The following is an 18258-nucleotide window of genomic DNA, read 5'->3' as shown; positions in this document are numbered from 1 at the left end:
TGCTCTGTCTTACAACAAACACCATTGTTTTCAGTGGTCAGCCTCGCTTAAATGTACAAACTGTTTGGCTTTCTGTTATTTGCCATGGAGAAGCTCTTTGATAGTGTAAGAAAACGTGCTCTTAGTAGGTTTATTTCTCTTTTAACCTTATTGTGTTGTTCAGCTTTACCTCAGTGTATCTTGCCCCTCTCAGAGATTTGTAAATTCTGTCATCCTCCTTCTGTGACTCATTGCTTGTATAGGCTAAGAATACTTAAGAATACTTAAATATACCCCCCCATAAACATTTGGGTCCCGGTTTGACCTACAACATTTAGCAATTCTGGAAAGGCCGGTTATCTTAAGAGGTCTTCGCCAGCTATTGCCAACTCTGCTCAATGTAACAGAAATCCTAATTTTCTTACTAGGAGGAGAATACTACTCTCTTGCATGCTGCTAAGCAAAGTCTTTTTCCAATCAGCACAGGAACAAATTTGCAACTTCTGGGTAAGGACTCAACAGTGCGGATTACTGCTTTTACATTATGGAAGGATGCTATGGCAGTACATTGGATTGCCTTCACTGAGTCATAATATTCTCTCTTTTGAAAATGTCTGTGCATGCATGCACATACCCACATGCATGCAGGCACCCACACACATGCACACTCTCAGCACCTTTATTTATAAACATTACTACAAAAACGGTATCCAAATTATAGATGTCTCCTGTGAAACTGGCCCATTTATCTGCCTGAGATAAGGAAGGAATGCCTAGTACTTGAACTGTTGTTTTGCAGTTACGTTTTTTTATTTTGAAATTCATTGTTGCATAAGATCATCTAATAACTGAATGCATAGGAGATGTGCAAATGTTCATGAACTAGGTGGTAAGTTACTGTTTTGTCTGTAGCCCTTTCTTACAGGCAAAGCCATTAAATATAGCGACTGCTGACATCTCCTTGTATAGTCAGGAGGCCAGTCAGATGTTAATGCATCAAATCTAGAGATTTACCCAAATTAGATTGTTGATATTCAGGATCTAATTTCATTGAAACTCTGAAAAGTACACATGTGCTTATGTTTGGCCAAAACAGGTGTGGTCTTTAGTGTTACAAATATCCTGCATTGAGATATATGCAGTATTAAGCCATTGATTTATTCACAGTAATGTTTTTACCAGGACAGATTATATCCATGAATCACAAAATGGAAGAATTATTATATCTTTAGGTTCATCCTTTGGGGATTCCTACACTATGTGGTATGCAGTGTATTTTTTTAGAATAATGCTCCATCAGTTTGTTTCATATGCTTGAAGGGATGGTGCTTCCATTCTGCTCTTTGCTTTTCTATCACACTGAGTTCCCACAGTAAGAATTTTTTTTCTTGATACCAGTGCTTAATATCATATTACCTAATTTCATTCCATGATTTTTCTTGTATCCCTGTAAACCAATTTTTCTTTCTTAATGGATTTCATACACTTCAACTACATATTTATAAAGTCATTCTGCCTTTTTCCTGTTACCTTGGTTGCTACTTAAACAAGTTTTGCCTGACTTTATTTTGTGTTCTTTCATCATGAGCCAAGTTTTCCTCTGTTTTTAAAATTATATTTGTGAATTTTACCCAGCTCTTTGTCTATAAAATTTTAAGGTACAGAGCTATGAATTAAATACTGAAATTTAGTTTATCAGAAACTATTGGGAGGGGAGCTACATTTTTTCTGTTCTATAACATGGTAACAGAAGCAAAAGTTGTATTTGTTATTTTTGTCTGTCTTAGTTCACTGTAATCTCATGTCTAAAGTTACTGCAGTCATGGATGTGGGTTCAGGTTTTTTTCTAGGCGAGTTTCAGTCTGAGGTCACAAGGCCTGGTTTTCTGACCTTGAGGTTAATAGATAATTCAGTGTGGTAGTAGAAAGGGTTACAGTTTTCCTCCTTTCCATTAGGAAACCTCAGTATGCTTGTATTGCTGTTAGGAGGAGGCACATGCTGATTTACTTTTTTCACTGTTTTATTCTTCTTAGAGGCTGTGGTTCAATTTACTGCATTCCTTGGAGGTTTGACATGTCAATTAGATGTTATCGACAGTAATAGAAGGGCGGTTGCTGTAAATGTGAAGTTTTTACGAGTGGGCCATGAGATCACACCCAAGGGAATGTAAGAGAGAAGTGCGATAAATACAGTGTAGTCTACACACTACAAAGGAACTGATTAATAGGGAGTATGCTTCTGTCTCATATCTCTAAAAATATTGTTTATATATTTGTTGTTAATCAACTATTTCATTGGTATGAAAAGTTATATAACAAAAATAGCTTACAATCTGTTGTAGGATTATGGGGGGGAGAAGTCTTCAAAGTTAAAAGCATCCCCCTAGTTGTATTACTGGGTATGTTAATGTGTTGGATGGCTTTTCATATCTCTGCTATCTACATGAACATCAGGAGCAGTAACTATTGGTAATGAGTAAGCACAACAAAACCAATTCAATCTCTAGGATTGTGCAAGCTTGTCTTCTGCATGTGTGCTCTGGTGTACGCCAAAGTACCTAAGATGAACGTACAGGTCAAGTTACTCAAGTTCACAGCCTTTGTCCGCCACCACTGCCATCCCCCAAGGACGTATGTGTAGATACTACATGCACAGTTCTTGCTATGGCATAGAAATTTGACTCCTGGTGTTCTGCCAGACAGTTGCCAGAAAATTGCTAATGATTTCATTTTGTGTAAGATTTTTAAATATAAACTATATTTCTGGAAGTACAGAAAGACAACCTGTTGAAATTGAAAAAATGTGTGAGCAAGCTAAATTATATGAGTATACAGCTTATGCAGTACAAAAATGCTACTGATTGCCTACCTTGGCATGTGGATATATTTGAAAATTGGTTATTACATTTAGTTAGAAAAATAATTACTACATTCAGTTTTACCATTGCTCAATTTGACTATTTTAACATTTTCTTTATGCAATGTTTTTTCTAAAACAGCAAAAATGTCAGCACTGAAGCTGTGAAAGTAGGGATTACTATAAGGCATCTTTTACATTAGAAGCTTTATAAAGATGTCAGAAAGTCGGTATAGACTTCGTTAAATCTGTTTTATGTGAGAATTTTTATTCTAATAGGTCTGCTTTATAAAGCCCACATTTGATTTCGACAGTAAATCATATGCAATAAAATGTTTATACCAGTTTAGTAAAGTGTTCTTACAGAGGACAGGTATTTTGTTTGGATTGGTGGGAGGGACCAATCATAGGGCAGAAATAACTACAAATTTTGTTCAGATGCTTTCAGAATTATATGTTCCTTACGGGGAGTATATTTAGAATAAAAACTTCTGAGGGGAGTTTTCTCAAAAGATGGGAATACCTATTTTTACTTGTCAATATATAAAGCCGTTAGATAACAAACACTGCGACGGGTGATTTTTAGTATTCATTATTTTCAAATTTGTTCTAGACTCTCATTATATTTCTCTTAACCATTTTTATTACCTCTGCCATTAGTTTTTCAAGTCCTTTATTTTTTTTTTCCTTATTAGACTGCATAAAGTATATTTGCTATCTCATCAATGGACTATAGCATAAATATAACCAAGATGTATTATTAGGTGAGTTTTGCCTCTGTCGCTGAGAGCTGCAGAGAGAAAGCTGTTACTTCTGGCTTGCACCTTCCTTGCTTCCTTAGACCTACCATGTTTGATGGGCCACCTTTTGAGAGAGTGCTGTCATGGTGACAACAGAAAAGATGGAAACTCAGTTTTAAGTCTCAGTTTTTAGTTGAGGTAGACCAGGGGTAGAACTGCACTTAATTTGACTTTGATTTAAAAACCAAAATGTAGATGATCTTTGATTCCTCACAATATTTTCTTTCTCCTGCTTTGTCTTCCCCCTCAGTGGCTTGGGAGGCTGGATGGAAAGGGGTGGCTGAGCCAGCTACCTAGTTTGGCTTCTGTGATTTATGGGTCTGACTCTCTGAATTAGTATTATGTTAAATTACAGCTTTAACAGGAGAGGGAGTATTACTTCACTTTACTGTTTAGTACTGTTACGGTAGAAAACGTTGTTTTTTATAGGCAATTTATAAGGTAGCTGTAGACCTTTTTGGTATTTTATAAAGAAAAATGTCTATATGACAATAACTGTTAGAGCATTTTTAGTGCACACTTCTGTGTTTATTTTGTAGGTACTCCATAGTAGAGGTTAGTATGGTTTTTCTTTAGTTTTATTTATTAATAAAGCAAGGGATGTAACACATATCATGCAGAACATATTACAGTACTTCTCGAGTCTCAGTTGGCTTGCTTATGTGTGCACGCAATTTTTTATTTGGCAGCATCACATGGTAGTTACTTGCTGTCTTGTTTATAGTACAGTCATCAGCCTGATGTACAGAAAGACAACACAACTCTTCTTTCCCTTTCCTGTAATTTGCTTTTACAAATATCTCCTCACTATGCCATCATGATGAATGCTGTATTTCATTAAAAAAATATGTAGTCACAGCTGAAAAAGTCCACATCCAAATAAGCTAAGAAATGTTTTGTTACTTACTATAGAATGAGGCATATGTGGACAAGCATTAGAAAGCAAAATGGAGGTTACTTGCTGGTAATTGACATTTTTCAGGGTGTGTTGTTCATTTCCACATTTGCTTCCAACTCTGCTTTGCTTTTCTTCTTGGAGTGAGGAAGAAAATATGGAGGTTGTATGTCACCTTGGAAAGTGAGGAGAGACAATGTGCACACACAAAATGTACATGCTTAGCCTAAAGCAAGATGATATGAATACAATATGGTTATTACAGCTTGATGAATGTTAGTTACATGTAACAGCTTTCTCTTTCATCTTAACATCTTTGGCCTAAACGTGGTTTCAGCTGTAATCAGTGCTGCTCTGGTGATCCCACAGTGTGGTACTATTCTGTAGTGCCAGTGGCTCATTAGAAAACCTCAAAAAAAGATAAGCTTCCACTTCTTTCTTAATTTGTTCTTTCTGGAAGAGAAGGAAATAACGCGGAAGGGTCACTATTTATATTCTATTATATGTAATAAATCTTTAGAAAGATAGCAGGTTTTCATAGAAATAACTAGGCAAGGATTCCAAATGCTGAGAAAGGCCATTAAAATCTTTAAGAGGTGAATTGCTATTTTGGAGCTATAGAGAGCTTAAGCAATAGCAAGCTATTGTTATAATTTACCTGGACATCAGTATTTCTTGCATTCTTCTTGCAATAGCCTAATAAAGAAAAAGACAGGAAGAAACATGAAGGTGGAGGGGTTTCTAATTATTTTCTTCTTCCTCTGAATAGAATATGGTGAAAAGATTGTGGGATGCACAAAGCTATTGAGTTTTCAGTGACAGCTGTTGCTGTTGGAGAGATGAAAGCACTTGGCCCAAGAGTCTCTTTATATGTTTGAGCAGAGAAAATTATTTTCATTGCAAGGAGCTCTAAGTGAGACAGGCAGAGTCGGAGAATAAGAGAGCAAAAGATAATTATCTAAATTATGTTCAGGCTATTATAGAAGACGAATATAGTTAAAATGTAATTAAATATGACAGGCTTACAGGATGCAAGCATGGCTTTGGAATGCTAATCATCAATTACTGCATCTCCTTAGGGGAGTAGGGCAGAACGAGAGAGTTAGAAGTTGGTGGCTGAGGTGAGATGTAGAGTGTTAAATAAAACACCGTAGGACTGTAGCAAGGCTAATTTCTTTTGGAAAATGGAACTGTGGTATCAGGGGATCTTTGCTAGCCAAACAACTTGTAGTGCTGCATTTCAGCTTGAGGACCCTGATATAAATCTGAGTAGGCTGCTAGTCCCGACATTCTCTTAGAGATGTAAACCTCAGCTTGAGGTAGTGATTATTTCTGTTGTGAAAGTGATGACCAGGACTGCTGCAGATTGAGCAGCAAATCTAAAATGAATCAACCAGCAAGACAAGTGTGAAAGCAGAAAAAAAGATGGACGCTTCCTGAATATTTAAAAAAGCTAAACCCTGAAAAATCAATTTGTTATAGGGTCACTAATAAGGAGTACAGAGATACAGAAAGTCCAAAGACAAACAATGTCAGTTTATGGGAGAAGTAAGTTCTGATAGCTTCTTTATGACCGTGTACTAGGTAAAGAAGGTGAAAGTATTGCCACCGGCTTGAAAGATTTGTTTGCTTGGCATATGGGGAGTAAAGGTGAAGAAATGGCATCTATTACACAGAAGTATCTAATCCCAGACCAAAAATGAGGTGCTTTTGATATGTTTTAATGCTGCTCTTCCTGGAATACAGTGACTTATGTATGAGTCAATACCAGAGCTATATATAAATTTTGGAGGAAATTTTTGTAAGGACCATCAAAAGCGATTTTGAGGATAGAAAGACTAGCTCTTGTGAGGAAAGTAAAAAATAAGCACATACGCATGGCATGACTACACAAATGGCATGACTACAAAATAATTTGCAAAATAAAATTTCTACAGAGAAACTGAAATTATTACAATAATACCAGAAGAGATACCTAGTAGTAAAAGAAGAAAATTAATAAGAAATTTAAGGCTTACCTATGATGTCTTTAATTTAATCGAGGAACAACACTGAACAATTGTTATAGCTTAATACCTAAGTAGAAGTCTTACTGAATTTGTTATATCAGCAAAAAATGCAAAAAGAAGGCAGATATGCCTTGATAATGTTCTGTCAGTAATCTCTCTTCACATGTGGGTATAGCTACACTACATAAATTATCTCTTTGTTGCATAATTATATCTGTACTGGTGAGGTGTTGCTTTGTATATATCGATGTTCTCAAATGTACTGTTACAGTTGAAATCAGTGCAACTTTCTAGTGAAGAAAGTTTGCCTAGATTATTTCAAAAGTGACTTTTTCCAAATCCATTTTGGTTGTTTTCTACTTTGTTTTTTCCTTTTTGCTAAGGAAATAAACTAAGAGACCTAATTTTCTCATTATCCCATCAAGTACTAATTCTCTAGTTGCAATATCCTTGAATTTTAATAACTTGAATTTTAATAACCCTTCTACAAATTGTCTATAATTTAGACTTTCTTTTTCCAATGGGAAAGGAATAAAATGGACACATACCAAAACAGTAAATATCCTTGGGACCAAATTTATTGAAAACCCTATCTCCCTTCAAGTCTCACATCCTCCAGAATTTTTTTTACTGTTTTCTATCATGTTTTAATATTATTAAAAGGGTAATTATAATCCAATCCTAACAGCAGCATTGTAGCAGAAAGTAAGGACTTGCAATGCAGTGGGAAGTGGAAGAACTTAGGAGGAGCTGATCTAGAAGTGTGTTGTGAAAAGGATCTTCAGAGGCCTTTTTCTCAACCTCTCTTAGTATCTGTCATGCTCTTCAGCTGTATTCCCGAATAGATGTGTCAGCTTCCTTGCTGTCACTTCATATGACTGCCATCTTCAGAAAATCTGCACTGAACTCTTGCAGTGAGTATTTGACCAGTGCTCAGAAGTGCTATAAATAAATACAGACCCATTTATATTCTATTCTATGATCCCTAATTAACCTATTTTCTTGTCACAGAACACAAACTCTACCTTAGAGGCTAGGAAGGCATAGGCTGTTCTTAATAGCTTCTTTAGGATTATTTTAAACTCTTTTATTTAGAATAGCTGTAGAATATTTTCCAAATCACTAAATAGGGAAATCTGATTTTTACATCATCACTCTCCTTGCATAAAGTGCGTGCATGTAAATGTGAAAGCATATGCATAATGCAAATTATGGCAATACTTTGTTATGAGAAGTAGTGTTGCAATCATCTGATTGTCCCAGCCACTCATCTTTGGGACTCTATACTTCAAGGTAACAAGTTACATTTCGCCATGAAGATTAACTGACTGGCTGTACTAGAGTAATATGAGAAGGAAACTCAAGAAGAATTGTTCTCCTGTTTAGGGAAAAAAATGTTTAAATCATAGCAATCTTTCAGATCTTGAGACAGTCAACAAAATAGTCTGTTCTCATTTTGTATTTTATTTGGAGCTTGAAGAAGCAGCCTGAGCTTTAAAATAAGGAGGACATAGCCACATAAGGGATATAAATAAACTGTGGCGTTAGATAGATAACTGCTGTACCTCCGAGGCCTGACACAGACCGCACCTTTCTATTATGATGGGTAACTCTAATTACATCCATTACTTCATGCACTAATACTAGTAAACTATTTGAAATTGGTTCTTGATTGGGCTCATAATCTTCTTTAAGCAAATATAACCTGACAGCAGTGATAAAAGTAATAGTTGACTAAATGAAACCCAGAAATGCTATGTTTGTGACAAAGAGGTTTTCCTACTAAGGGAAAATTCAAGCGCCTGACAAATAGTTAGCAACCAAGCTGTTCATATTGCCAGGCTTTGGGGTAGTCTACTGGTGGCGAGTGGTGTTTTATTCCAGTTTTGCTTTGGTCCCTTATTTCTTATATGAACACTTCCGAAGGTATTCTGGACACATTCAGGAAAACTCTCCAATGTTTTTCTTCTGTAGTGAGTTAATCAAGTTATACTTGACTAATTTTATTTCTGAAGCCTTCTGTGATAGAGTCTAGTTTTGCTAAAAAGTTAAATTCTGTATCTAGCTTTCATGTTTTATGAATATAAAATAATTTAGATTTCCAGTGTAGTGGAAGACTGGCATCCAACTGAAACCTCTAGTTCCCAGTATTCTTTTTGTTTCTTCTGTTTCACTGTCTGTGTGTTCTGTGAGCACAGAGGTATGGTAGGAATTGGTGCCCATTTCCTGCTGTGTATTAGGCTACTTGAGGTGTTGTACCTCACCCAGATCACACGAGTATGAATGAGGAAGGAAGATTATAGTCGTCCCAATCTACCTCTAGTGTTCTCAGTCTAGCCTAAAAAGTTACACTCTAGCTCTGGGGAGGGTGGTCTGTTCTCCCCACTGCCTCTGTGTCAGGATGAGGCTGTAATTTTCCTTAACCAAGCTCTGATGATTTCTCATGAGTAGTTAACAGATGGATGCATTTACTTTTGTTTATCTGATCTTTTGTTTATCTAATACAGTCAATATTAGTCAAGGATTTTAGACTTTGATTCCGTTTTTTTTTCTTCTACTATTTTCTTAACTTTCAGCAATAGTATGAGTATTATTTCTGCCTACAAATCATAGTAGTGTAAGGTATGTATGAAAACACATAAGCAAAGCCAAGGCACTTAAAAATAAAAATGAACAAGGAATGCTGGAAATTCAGGTGGTGAAAAGTGTTTCTCTGTTTGTCCCATTAAGTGATAATAGTACGTACTGTCACTTGAAGGGATTCTCTGTATATGTTACTGCAAGCTCTTGTGACCATGTTTAATATTTGTATCTCATTCTGGATTTTTTTTGTAGATCCTGGCAAACAATCACTTTTGATAAACAGCCTGCATCTTTTATCAGAATAGTTGGAACTCACAACACAGCTAATGAGGTAAGGCACTTTTAAGAAAACCTATATTCTTCATGAATCTACAACGGTACAGTTTTTCATATCTTGCAATGAAATTGATAATGCCTTCTAAAATGTACTTGCTTCATTGTTTTGCTCTGGCAAAATAAGAATGAATGCTTTTCTTACTTGAGTATTTGTGAACTGTCTTACTGTGTTCCCTACAGAGTTGAAGGGCTGTTGCAGTCTGGGGGATATTTGGGGGGTTTTACAGGCAAAGTATAGTAAAGCGTTTCTGGTTTTGACCTTTCCACAGTGCCATCAAACATTCCTTATTGGGTTTGGTTTTAAATTAATCCTTATTTTGATGAATGATGAAAATACCATTTTAGTGCACTAGAGGAAGGTGTGTAGTCTCTCATTACTTGGTTTTATCACCTTTATATTATCTTCTTAATGAATAAAACATAATAAAAATCTCATTCTTCGTAAGAAAATCTTACTTGCATAAGATTCTCTTATAATTAATTTTCATTCCTGGTAAATCAGTTAACCAATAGTGGCCAAACCAAGAGATTTTTTTCAATTCATTTTATACAGAAAAAATGTATTTTGCCCTAACCAACCAAGTGCAATATCATCCTCTTTTTGTTTACTGGTGCTTCTGTCTTTCGTAATTGTTGTGTATTGTCTCAGATGAAGTTCAGATTTTAGAGTTGAATTCAGTGAAACAACTATGTAAGTCTTTGTGAGATAAGGACCTTATATGACGAGATTATAAGAGGCACCAAAAGCTGCTGCTTCTCTGTACGCATGCATGTCTACATCCCACACATGTAGTTCACCACAAAACAATGAACTTTCACGCTTTACAATGAACTTTGGATAGCACTATGACATTTGTAGTAATTAGAGTTTGTCAACTCTAGGAGTCAGGATTTCTGATTATATTTCACATATGAGGTTGTTGGTTCTTAAGCATTGGAAGAATTGTCAAATAGCATTGTTTATTTATGTCCAATTTTAGAGCAAGTATTGCAAACACATGCATCACCAGATGTCAACACCAGTTCTCGGCAGACAGTTGGAAAGAAGCTGACCAATTAACTGAACTGGGAATACAAATTTTTATTTTTTTTTCTAAGCACTGTCTCTTGCGGTGTACAGTTCAGTCTTAATCAGTGAGTTTTTAGAAATACAGGGTCAGAAGCTGCCTCCAGGGTTGTTGTACATGCATGAAAAAGGCCTCTTCCATTCCTGATCCATATAGATAGTCTTGTTTGCTCTCATGCTAGTCTCTGTAAGTTCTCATCTCTTTATTAAAAAAGAATGAAGTGCATTGCGTAAACTTAGAAAATCAGCCTACAAGAAACATTACCTCCAACTTTTACCTCCAGCTTAAAGGTGGCTTTATGCCCTGAAGAGTAATGGGCTTTTAAACATGATTCTAATTTCAAATTGGTTACTATTTCCAAGGAATTTAATATCCTGTGTAGTTATTTATATGGAGCACTGCATAACTATAGTGAAGATCAGTATGTGCAAATTGAGGTTACAGCTATTCATGTAGTGGCTCAGTGGAACCATAAACACATGCTGCTGTTCTAAGTCTTTTCCTCTTTTGTCTTTAAAATCTGTACCCAACACTAATTTTTTAAATTTTTTTTTTAATTATTTTTCCTAAAGCTTGCAGAGGAACATTATCAGCATGCACTTATTACTAAATTACATTTTTTGATATATATTAAACAGATGGTCTGTAACATTTTGTCATAAATTTTCATTTTCCAAAGAAGGCAGCAAGATATTTTTCATACTTCCAATTTAAATAATAACAGTATAACCAAAGTCTTGGTTTGTTCTGGAGTCTATAGTCTTGGTAATCTCTTCAGTAAGAACACAAGCAGTTTCCAGAATTATTTGCCCACAGCTGGTTGTATTTTATGTCAAACCATTCTCATTTTAAACAAAAGATGCTAATGGCAGCATATTCTCATCAAGGAGTTTTACTGCGATGGGTACAAAAATACTCCCTACTTGTTCTACCAACACATACCTTTGAATTTTGAAGCACAAGCTATACTTTCCAAAGGGAAGAGTTGATTTTTGTAATTGCAAAAAATCCCATAAAATTTCTCCATTTTGTGAATAATTTCGGTTTTTAAACTCATCTTTTCCTTTGCCATGTTTTCCAAGTTTTGAAAGACATGATGTTCACAGATTTTTTTGACTTGGCATTTGAATACTTTTTGGTATGTTAGAACATGATAGAAGTGTAATTTTTTGTTTTCTTGAGCTTCCAGTCATCCTACTTTTATAAAGAAAAGGATTATTTTTCCTTAGTCCTTGTCATCATTTATTTGTCAGACAGGTCACCTGATACTGTGACTGTGTAAGTTTCATCTTATTATCCCTCTTCAGTACTACTGACCTGGAAAGGACACCTAGTTGCTAATATGAGAGCTTTATCTTATAAATTACTGCAGTGTGTATGTACTTGGCCTTCCTGCTTTGTATGTCGAACCTTTCTTAAAATATCCATGAGAAGTATAACATGCTGTTGATCAGAGGATGATGCTGAACTGTCATCTCTGCCTTTTGAGACAAACACATGCAGGATTGTTTGTTTTAGTAATGCTGTTCTGAAATACGTAATTCTGATATTGGATGAAGCAGATGAGCTCAATTGTACTTCTCTGTCCTCTGCTTCTTTCACAAGCTCTATTCTCTGTATGTTGAAGTGGCAGAGTAACTGGAAATTGTGTTGTAAATTCACAGGCTTGTTAATGTGCCAGGTGCTGAGTTGAGCATTAAGAATTTAGTATGAAAGAATCAGTAAAAATGAAAGTTACAATTTAAGAATCGGGTACTTCAGACTTTATAAACTAGTATTAGCTAAATTTCAGTGGTACCCATGCTATATTTAAAAAAGTATGCATCACTATGTAAAGAGAAACACTATCGGTGTGGGATACAGTAGAAATATGGGATCTTCTGACTTGGAGACCTCCATCCCATTCATTAGACTGTGCTGCCTTTCAAGGAAAACAGCATCTTATAGAGATGCACTGATGAGATAATGTTCTTTTCTGCAAATCCTGATGCTGGTAAGTGCAGCTGGAAAAATAACAATAGCTGTTACTTTAAAAACATAGGAGCAGAATGAGTATAAAAGGGGCTTCTCAAGAAGTGTAGCTGAATGCAAAAATTGGCTTCTCAAGAACTGTAACAGATGGAGAGAATTCATGCCACTGTAGAAATTAGTTCGGCTTTAAAAAAAACCTCACCAGAAGAAATGCAGAGAAAAACCATTTTGTGCATGTGTGTGTATGTGTGGGTACAGGTGTAGATTTGTCATCTGTATATATAAAGGCATAGCGATACATCTTTACGTGAGCATGTGTGTATATGTAGAAATATCAACATGCATCGCTATCTATCTGTATAAAAAACTGCAAGAATTCTTACACTGAGAGGCACAAGAAAATATAACGGGCATAAAAAACGGTGACTGTGAATATTTTTTTACTCGTTTCATGTATGCTATCAGAATTTGAATTAACTAGCTACCTCCTCAGAAAAGACCCAGGGGCTATTGCAGACATGTCATTGAGCAGACGTCTGCAATGTGCACTTGAGCAGGGATGGTCAAAAAGAATAATAGGATTTTCGGTTGTATTGAAGAAAGGATAGAAAATATAATATTTTGTAGTTTTGTATGAATATATAGTATACCCATGTCTTGTTTATGGTATTTGATTTTGCCCACATTAACTTGAAAGGGTCTGGGAAAGGGCAGTTAGAGATTACCTTTGTTTGTGAGAAGAGCTTTAAAGACATGATCTACTTGCGAGAAGAATAATAGAAGATGTCATAAAAGCATACAAAACTAAGTTAAAACAATAATTTTAAAATTCAGGTTTTAATATTCATCAAGCTTTAGCTATAAAGCTACAATGCATGAGAAAATAGCAAATTTTAAATCAATATAAGAAAAGATTTATTTGTTTAGTATGTGGCAAAGCTGTGCAATTCGTAGCAATGAGAAATTATGTGGAAAGAAGTTTTGTAACAATTTTAAAGAGTTCCTCCCCCTTCTCCTCCCAGGCACTTCAAGAACAAGTAGAAGTAAGAGTAAGTAAAGTAGAAAATAAATTGGAAAAAATGCTTGAACAGATGGTCCTCTTACTCTAAGATACAGTCACCTATACAGTGGTCCCAGGTATTGTTTGAAACATCAGAAAATGATCACTGTTTGAAATGGAACATTGCAGCTGATGAAGCAGCAGCCTCCTTGGACACTCTGAATGCCTTTCTACATACTCCGGGATGTATCTGTAGAGCTACCATTGCTATTACAGCAGAGGGCAATCTTGAAATAGAATCATCTTGGTAATGATTTAAATTTCATTTCTAGCATGTATGAACAATTTCTAGCATGTATGAACATTCAGTCTTTTGAGGAAGCAATTAGATCACAAGATACATTTAAGACAATTAATATAATTGTTGTTGTCATCCAATAGCATGTAGTAGATATTTATGCTACTTGGCAAAGAAAAAAATCATTTACAAATAACTCTGTCCGCTTTGGAACTATTTTTCTGATTTTTAGTGTAAAGGTTGGTATAATTTGAAGGCCTTTTCGTGCTCCACTTGTATCGCTTTATAATGGTTATGGCCCATGGACAGATGTTTTTGACCTCTTGGTGAAACATTCTAATTTGACTAAGTACTTTGGCACTGATCTGGCCTGCATACATCCATATAGACTTCATCTTACTTTGATCATGCTTTTGCCAGCATTTAATTGTTTTGCTTATCTTCATCTTTTCTTCTCTCCAGGTGTTTCACTGTGTGCATTTTGAGTGCCCAGCACAAAACAGTACCCACAAGGATGAGAGTAGTAAGGAAGTGGCAACAGCAGAGGTGGGGACTGGTGGACAGCAGCTTGTTTCTCGCCCTGTTCGAGCTGCAAGCACTAGTTCCCTGCATTCCCCTCCTGGATCCACCTCGCGTTCACATGCTCACCAACCGTGAAGGAGATTGAAAGGGAGCTTTTGCAGCCCCGCTGACGTTATATGAAATTATTCAGAACCTTCTTGTGCTGGCACCTTTTCTTGCTTTTTCTCTGTGAACAAAGGGGACCAGGTCTGAAAGCTGGAAATGCTGAAATGGAAAAGGCTTTTCCCAAGAACATGAAGAGACTGCTTCATTCTCAATTTGTTCAAATCAGGCTGGTCTCCGAGGGGGGAGAAAATAGGTCTTCAATCTTCATCAAGTACCCCATTAACACCCTACCTCTCTAATCTAACCAAGGCAAGGAGAACAGAAGGAAATAAAAGGCAAAGCTACAGTGGAAGTCTAAAATGACTCGAGCAGAATGGAAGGCATATGAAATAAGTATTTGTTCCCTGAAGGCTTCCATTAGCAAAGAAAATGTTTGTGGAACACATCAGTCCAGAATATATGTTATTTTTAGAAGTTATTCTTCATTCATATTCCTTTGAAACTAGTAACCTGTTTTCTAAATTGTTTTGACTCTATTCCACTTTGTCTCTTATTTTTGGCTGTGCAGTAGATTAAGGAAGTATCAAACATGTTTACCTGCTGAGATGCAAATTCCCTCATTCATCAGTGGGATGACAAGAAAAGCCTTCATGATATCAACAAACTAATTAATGGATGCTATGTTAATCTTGACCTTAGCTGACTTTTCAAAGTACAAAATTGTCATTTCTCACACTCAAAAAGGAAATTCCTAAATCAAGCATCTGTCTTGAAAGAAAAACATCTTTTTCACTCCTGAAGATGATTACTTAAATTTTACCTGTATTTCTAAGAAAACTTGCAAAAGACCATCAAAAATGTTTGGTTTAGAAAAGTGGAACTGCATCTGGTTGCTGACAAGCATTTGTTCAGAATACAAAAAGAGGAATTTGCAAATACTTTTCCCCCCCCCCCAAGAAAAAAATGTTTTACAGTCGGGAGCTAAAAATTCAAAGGTTGTGCATAAACTTCTCTCATAATCTTCATAAAATATGATGCTTTTACACTGTATTGTAAAAGATCTGGCTCTTACTTTACAATCACAGAATTCGTTATCCATCTATGTCTGTCTGGATTACATTGCCTGCTACTTTGCTTATTCTAAGTGTTTCCACACTGATGATGATGCAGTCTTACTCTCCAGATCTACATGACTTTTAGGAAGAGCTCCACGTTGGTCTTTCACTGTGGGATAAAGTGATTTTGTATTAAGACAAATGCTGATGTAATTGGCAAAATTGATTAGGAGGGTTGTTACTCCTCACAAAGTGTATTATATTGGAAATGTCAGCTCTCCGGTTTTATGAACTTGGAATTCCCTGTGGTGACAAATAGGCTTGTCAGAAGAAAACAAAGCTAGTGTAGGATAAATACAGTTTTCCTTTGCATAACCATAGTGATAAAATGAGTTATATCAACATAACAAATAGCATGTTAATTTATCACACTACTTAATTTGAAAGAATTTCCCTGCTGGATACTGGTTGTGCTAAAAACAGGAGAAATATAACAAGTGGTAGCAATGAATCAGTAGAAACTTTGAAGGAGAAAAGCTTTCTTTTTCTTGTTCCAAATAAAATTGATTAGGCTTTATCAATAATATTATAGTATTTTTCATTGCCAAATTGCAGTTGAATTCTGACATTTGCATACAGCCCCCTCCCTTCCTACTGCTGTCTTCTGACTTGTGAATGTCTGTCGGTGAAGATGCATGCCTGTTGCGTTATATATAGCTTATAATAGTATGTACCACAGCTGCCTCAGACGGTCTGGAGTTCTGAAGCAGGATACTGCTCGTGCCGGCCAGCACCTAGTCTGGGGTGCTGATTACCTTATGGCTTAACAGCCTTTGGAGCATGAAAGAATTGAGACCAGCTACTGGGGACACAACTCTTGTTTAAGTATAGGTCCAGAAAGTTGGATTTTTGGGTTTTTTTCCCCTTTGAAAAGTAAAACCAGAAAACTTTTCTATTCTGGTTGTAATCCATGCTGGAATTACTGAGATGCATGGAGCATGTCTTGTCTTTGGTAGGTAAGTCCTTCTGTGCCAGTGGTGGTATTTCTTTGCAATTTGATCAAACAAGTTTCCTTTTCTCAAACTGTGGATAAGCAAAGGGCATAACTTCCTAGCCATTAGTCTTTAGTAGTCACCATTGTAGAGAATGGTTAAGAAAAAATTTTTAAAAAGTTTGTGCCAGCTGAGTTTGTGCCAGTTCTGAGTCTAGGCTCTCAGAGAAAGAACAGGATTTTCAGTTTGTAATCTTTGATATGCACAATTAATTTTTATGATACAAATAAGTCTTGTAGACTATAACCTACTGCAAATCTTTTTGATATTGTCCCATGACTCACTGTTGAACAGAACTGTCTATTTATTTCCCATGACATTCGCTCTCTGCCAAGAATCTGAATGAACAGATCTGAGAGATTCCCAAAGCAAAAACTATTAGGTCCTATAGACCCTCCAGTTCCCCACCCCCAAAAATCAATCAAAACAAAAACCAACTTTGCATTGTCCCTTCATACAGGTGAATACAAATTTTTAGTATTAGACCGATTCTCAGTCACACATGGCCTTTCTCACAGTCTTTATTTTCTTCTGTTAGAGTTACTCTTAGAACTGTTGTTGAGGTGAGTCCAATGTGATCACAGAGCTCCCAGGCTTTTAAAACAAGCCCTGCCACAACTTCACATTTTCTAGTGGGAGTCCTTTACCTTTTTACTCAAAGAAATAATGTTGAAATGTTTAGGGGACCTGAACTGTGCTTGGTCTTCTAGCACTACCTGCCAACAAACACCCCTAATATCTGTATTGCCAAGTATAGGTCTCTGTCTTAAACATTGTGTCAGCAACATATTACTAGTGATAAAGCAAGATACCACATAGAACTGATTTGTGGTTTGGTGTGAATGTTCTCATTCTTTCTAATTATTGCCTGTATTTATTGACTCCCAATTTCAGATGTAGTCCTTGTATATTCTTCTGAAATCTTTTCCTTTTTCCTCCTTTTTCCTCCTTTTTCCTCCTTTTTCCTCCTTTTTCCTCCTTTTTCCTCCTTTTTCCTCCTTTTTCCTCCTTTTTCCTCCTTTTTCCTCCTTTTTCCTCCTTTTTCCTCCTTTTTCCTCCTTTTTCCTCCTTTTTCCTCCTTTTTCCTCCTTTTTCCTCCTTTTTCCTCCTTTTTCCTCCTTTTTCCTCCTTTTTCCTCCTTTTTCCTCCTTTTTCCTCCTTTTTCCTCCTTTTTCCTCCTTTTTCCTCCTTTTTCCTCCTTTTTCCTCCTTTTTCCTCCTTTTTCCTCCTTTTTCCTCCTTTTTCCTCCTTTTTCCTCCTTTTTCCTCCTTTTTCCTCCTTTTTCCTCCTTTTTCCTCCTTTTTCCTCCTTTTTCCTCCTTTTTCCTCCTTTTTCCTCCTTTTTCCTCCTTTTTCCTCCTTTTTCCTCCTTTTTCCTCCTTTTTCCTCCTTTTTCCTCCTTTTTCCTCCTTTTTCCTCCTTTTTCCTCCTTTTTCCTCCTTTTTCCTCCTTTTTCCTCCTTTTTCCTCCTTTTTCCTCCTTTTTCCTCCTTTTTCCTCCTTTTTCCTCCTTTTTCCTCCTTTTTCCTCCTTTTTCCTCCTTTTTCCTCCTTTTTCCTCCTTTTTCCTCCTTTTTCCTCCTTTTTCCTCCTTTTTCCTCCTTTTTCCTCCTTTTTCCTCCTTTTTCCTCCTTTTTCCTCCTTTTTCCTCCTTTTTCCTCCTTTTTCCTCCTTTTTCCTCCTTTTTCCTCCTTTTTCCTCCTTTTTCCTCCTTTTTCCTCCTTTTTTTTTTG

At 36.2% G+C, this 18258-nt stretch overlaps 1 protein-coding gene across 3 annotated transcripts in view; it reads left to right on the top strand.

Annotated features, from left to right (window-relative positions):
* BTBD9 (BTB domain containing 9) overlaps nucleotides 1-17558 on the top strand; it is a 130292-nt gene extending 112734 nt beyond the window's left edge. Inside the window, exons 11-13 of one of the 3 annotated variants that reach the window (XM_075146799.1) lie at nucleotides 9375-9453; nucleotides 13519-13545; nucleotides 14257-17558. In XM_075146799.1, the coding sequence (XP_075002900.1) occupies nucleotides 9375-9453; nucleotides 13519-13545; nucleotides 14257-14451 (301 nt within the window). In that variant the 3' untranslated portion in view covers nucleotides 14452-17558. The remainder of the gene's footprint in view (nucleotides 1-9374; nucleotides 9454-13518; nucleotides 13546-14256) is intronic. The other 2 variants (XM_075146798.1, XM_075146800.1) reach the window with 2 other exon arrangements.
* The last annotated feature ends 700 nt before the right edge of the window (nucleotides 17559-18258 follow it).

The sequence above is a fragment of the Calonectris borealis genome, chromosome 3 (genome assembly GCF_964195595.1).
Source record: "Calonectris borealis chromosome 3, bCalBor7.hap1.2, whole genome shotgun sequence".
Taxonomy (NCBI): Eukaryota; Metazoa; Chordata; class Aves; order Procellariiformes; family Procellariidae; genus Calonectris; species Calonectris borealis.
Note: the sequence above shows the minus strand (reverse complement) of the source record. Positions and strands in the feature narration are given on the sequence as shown.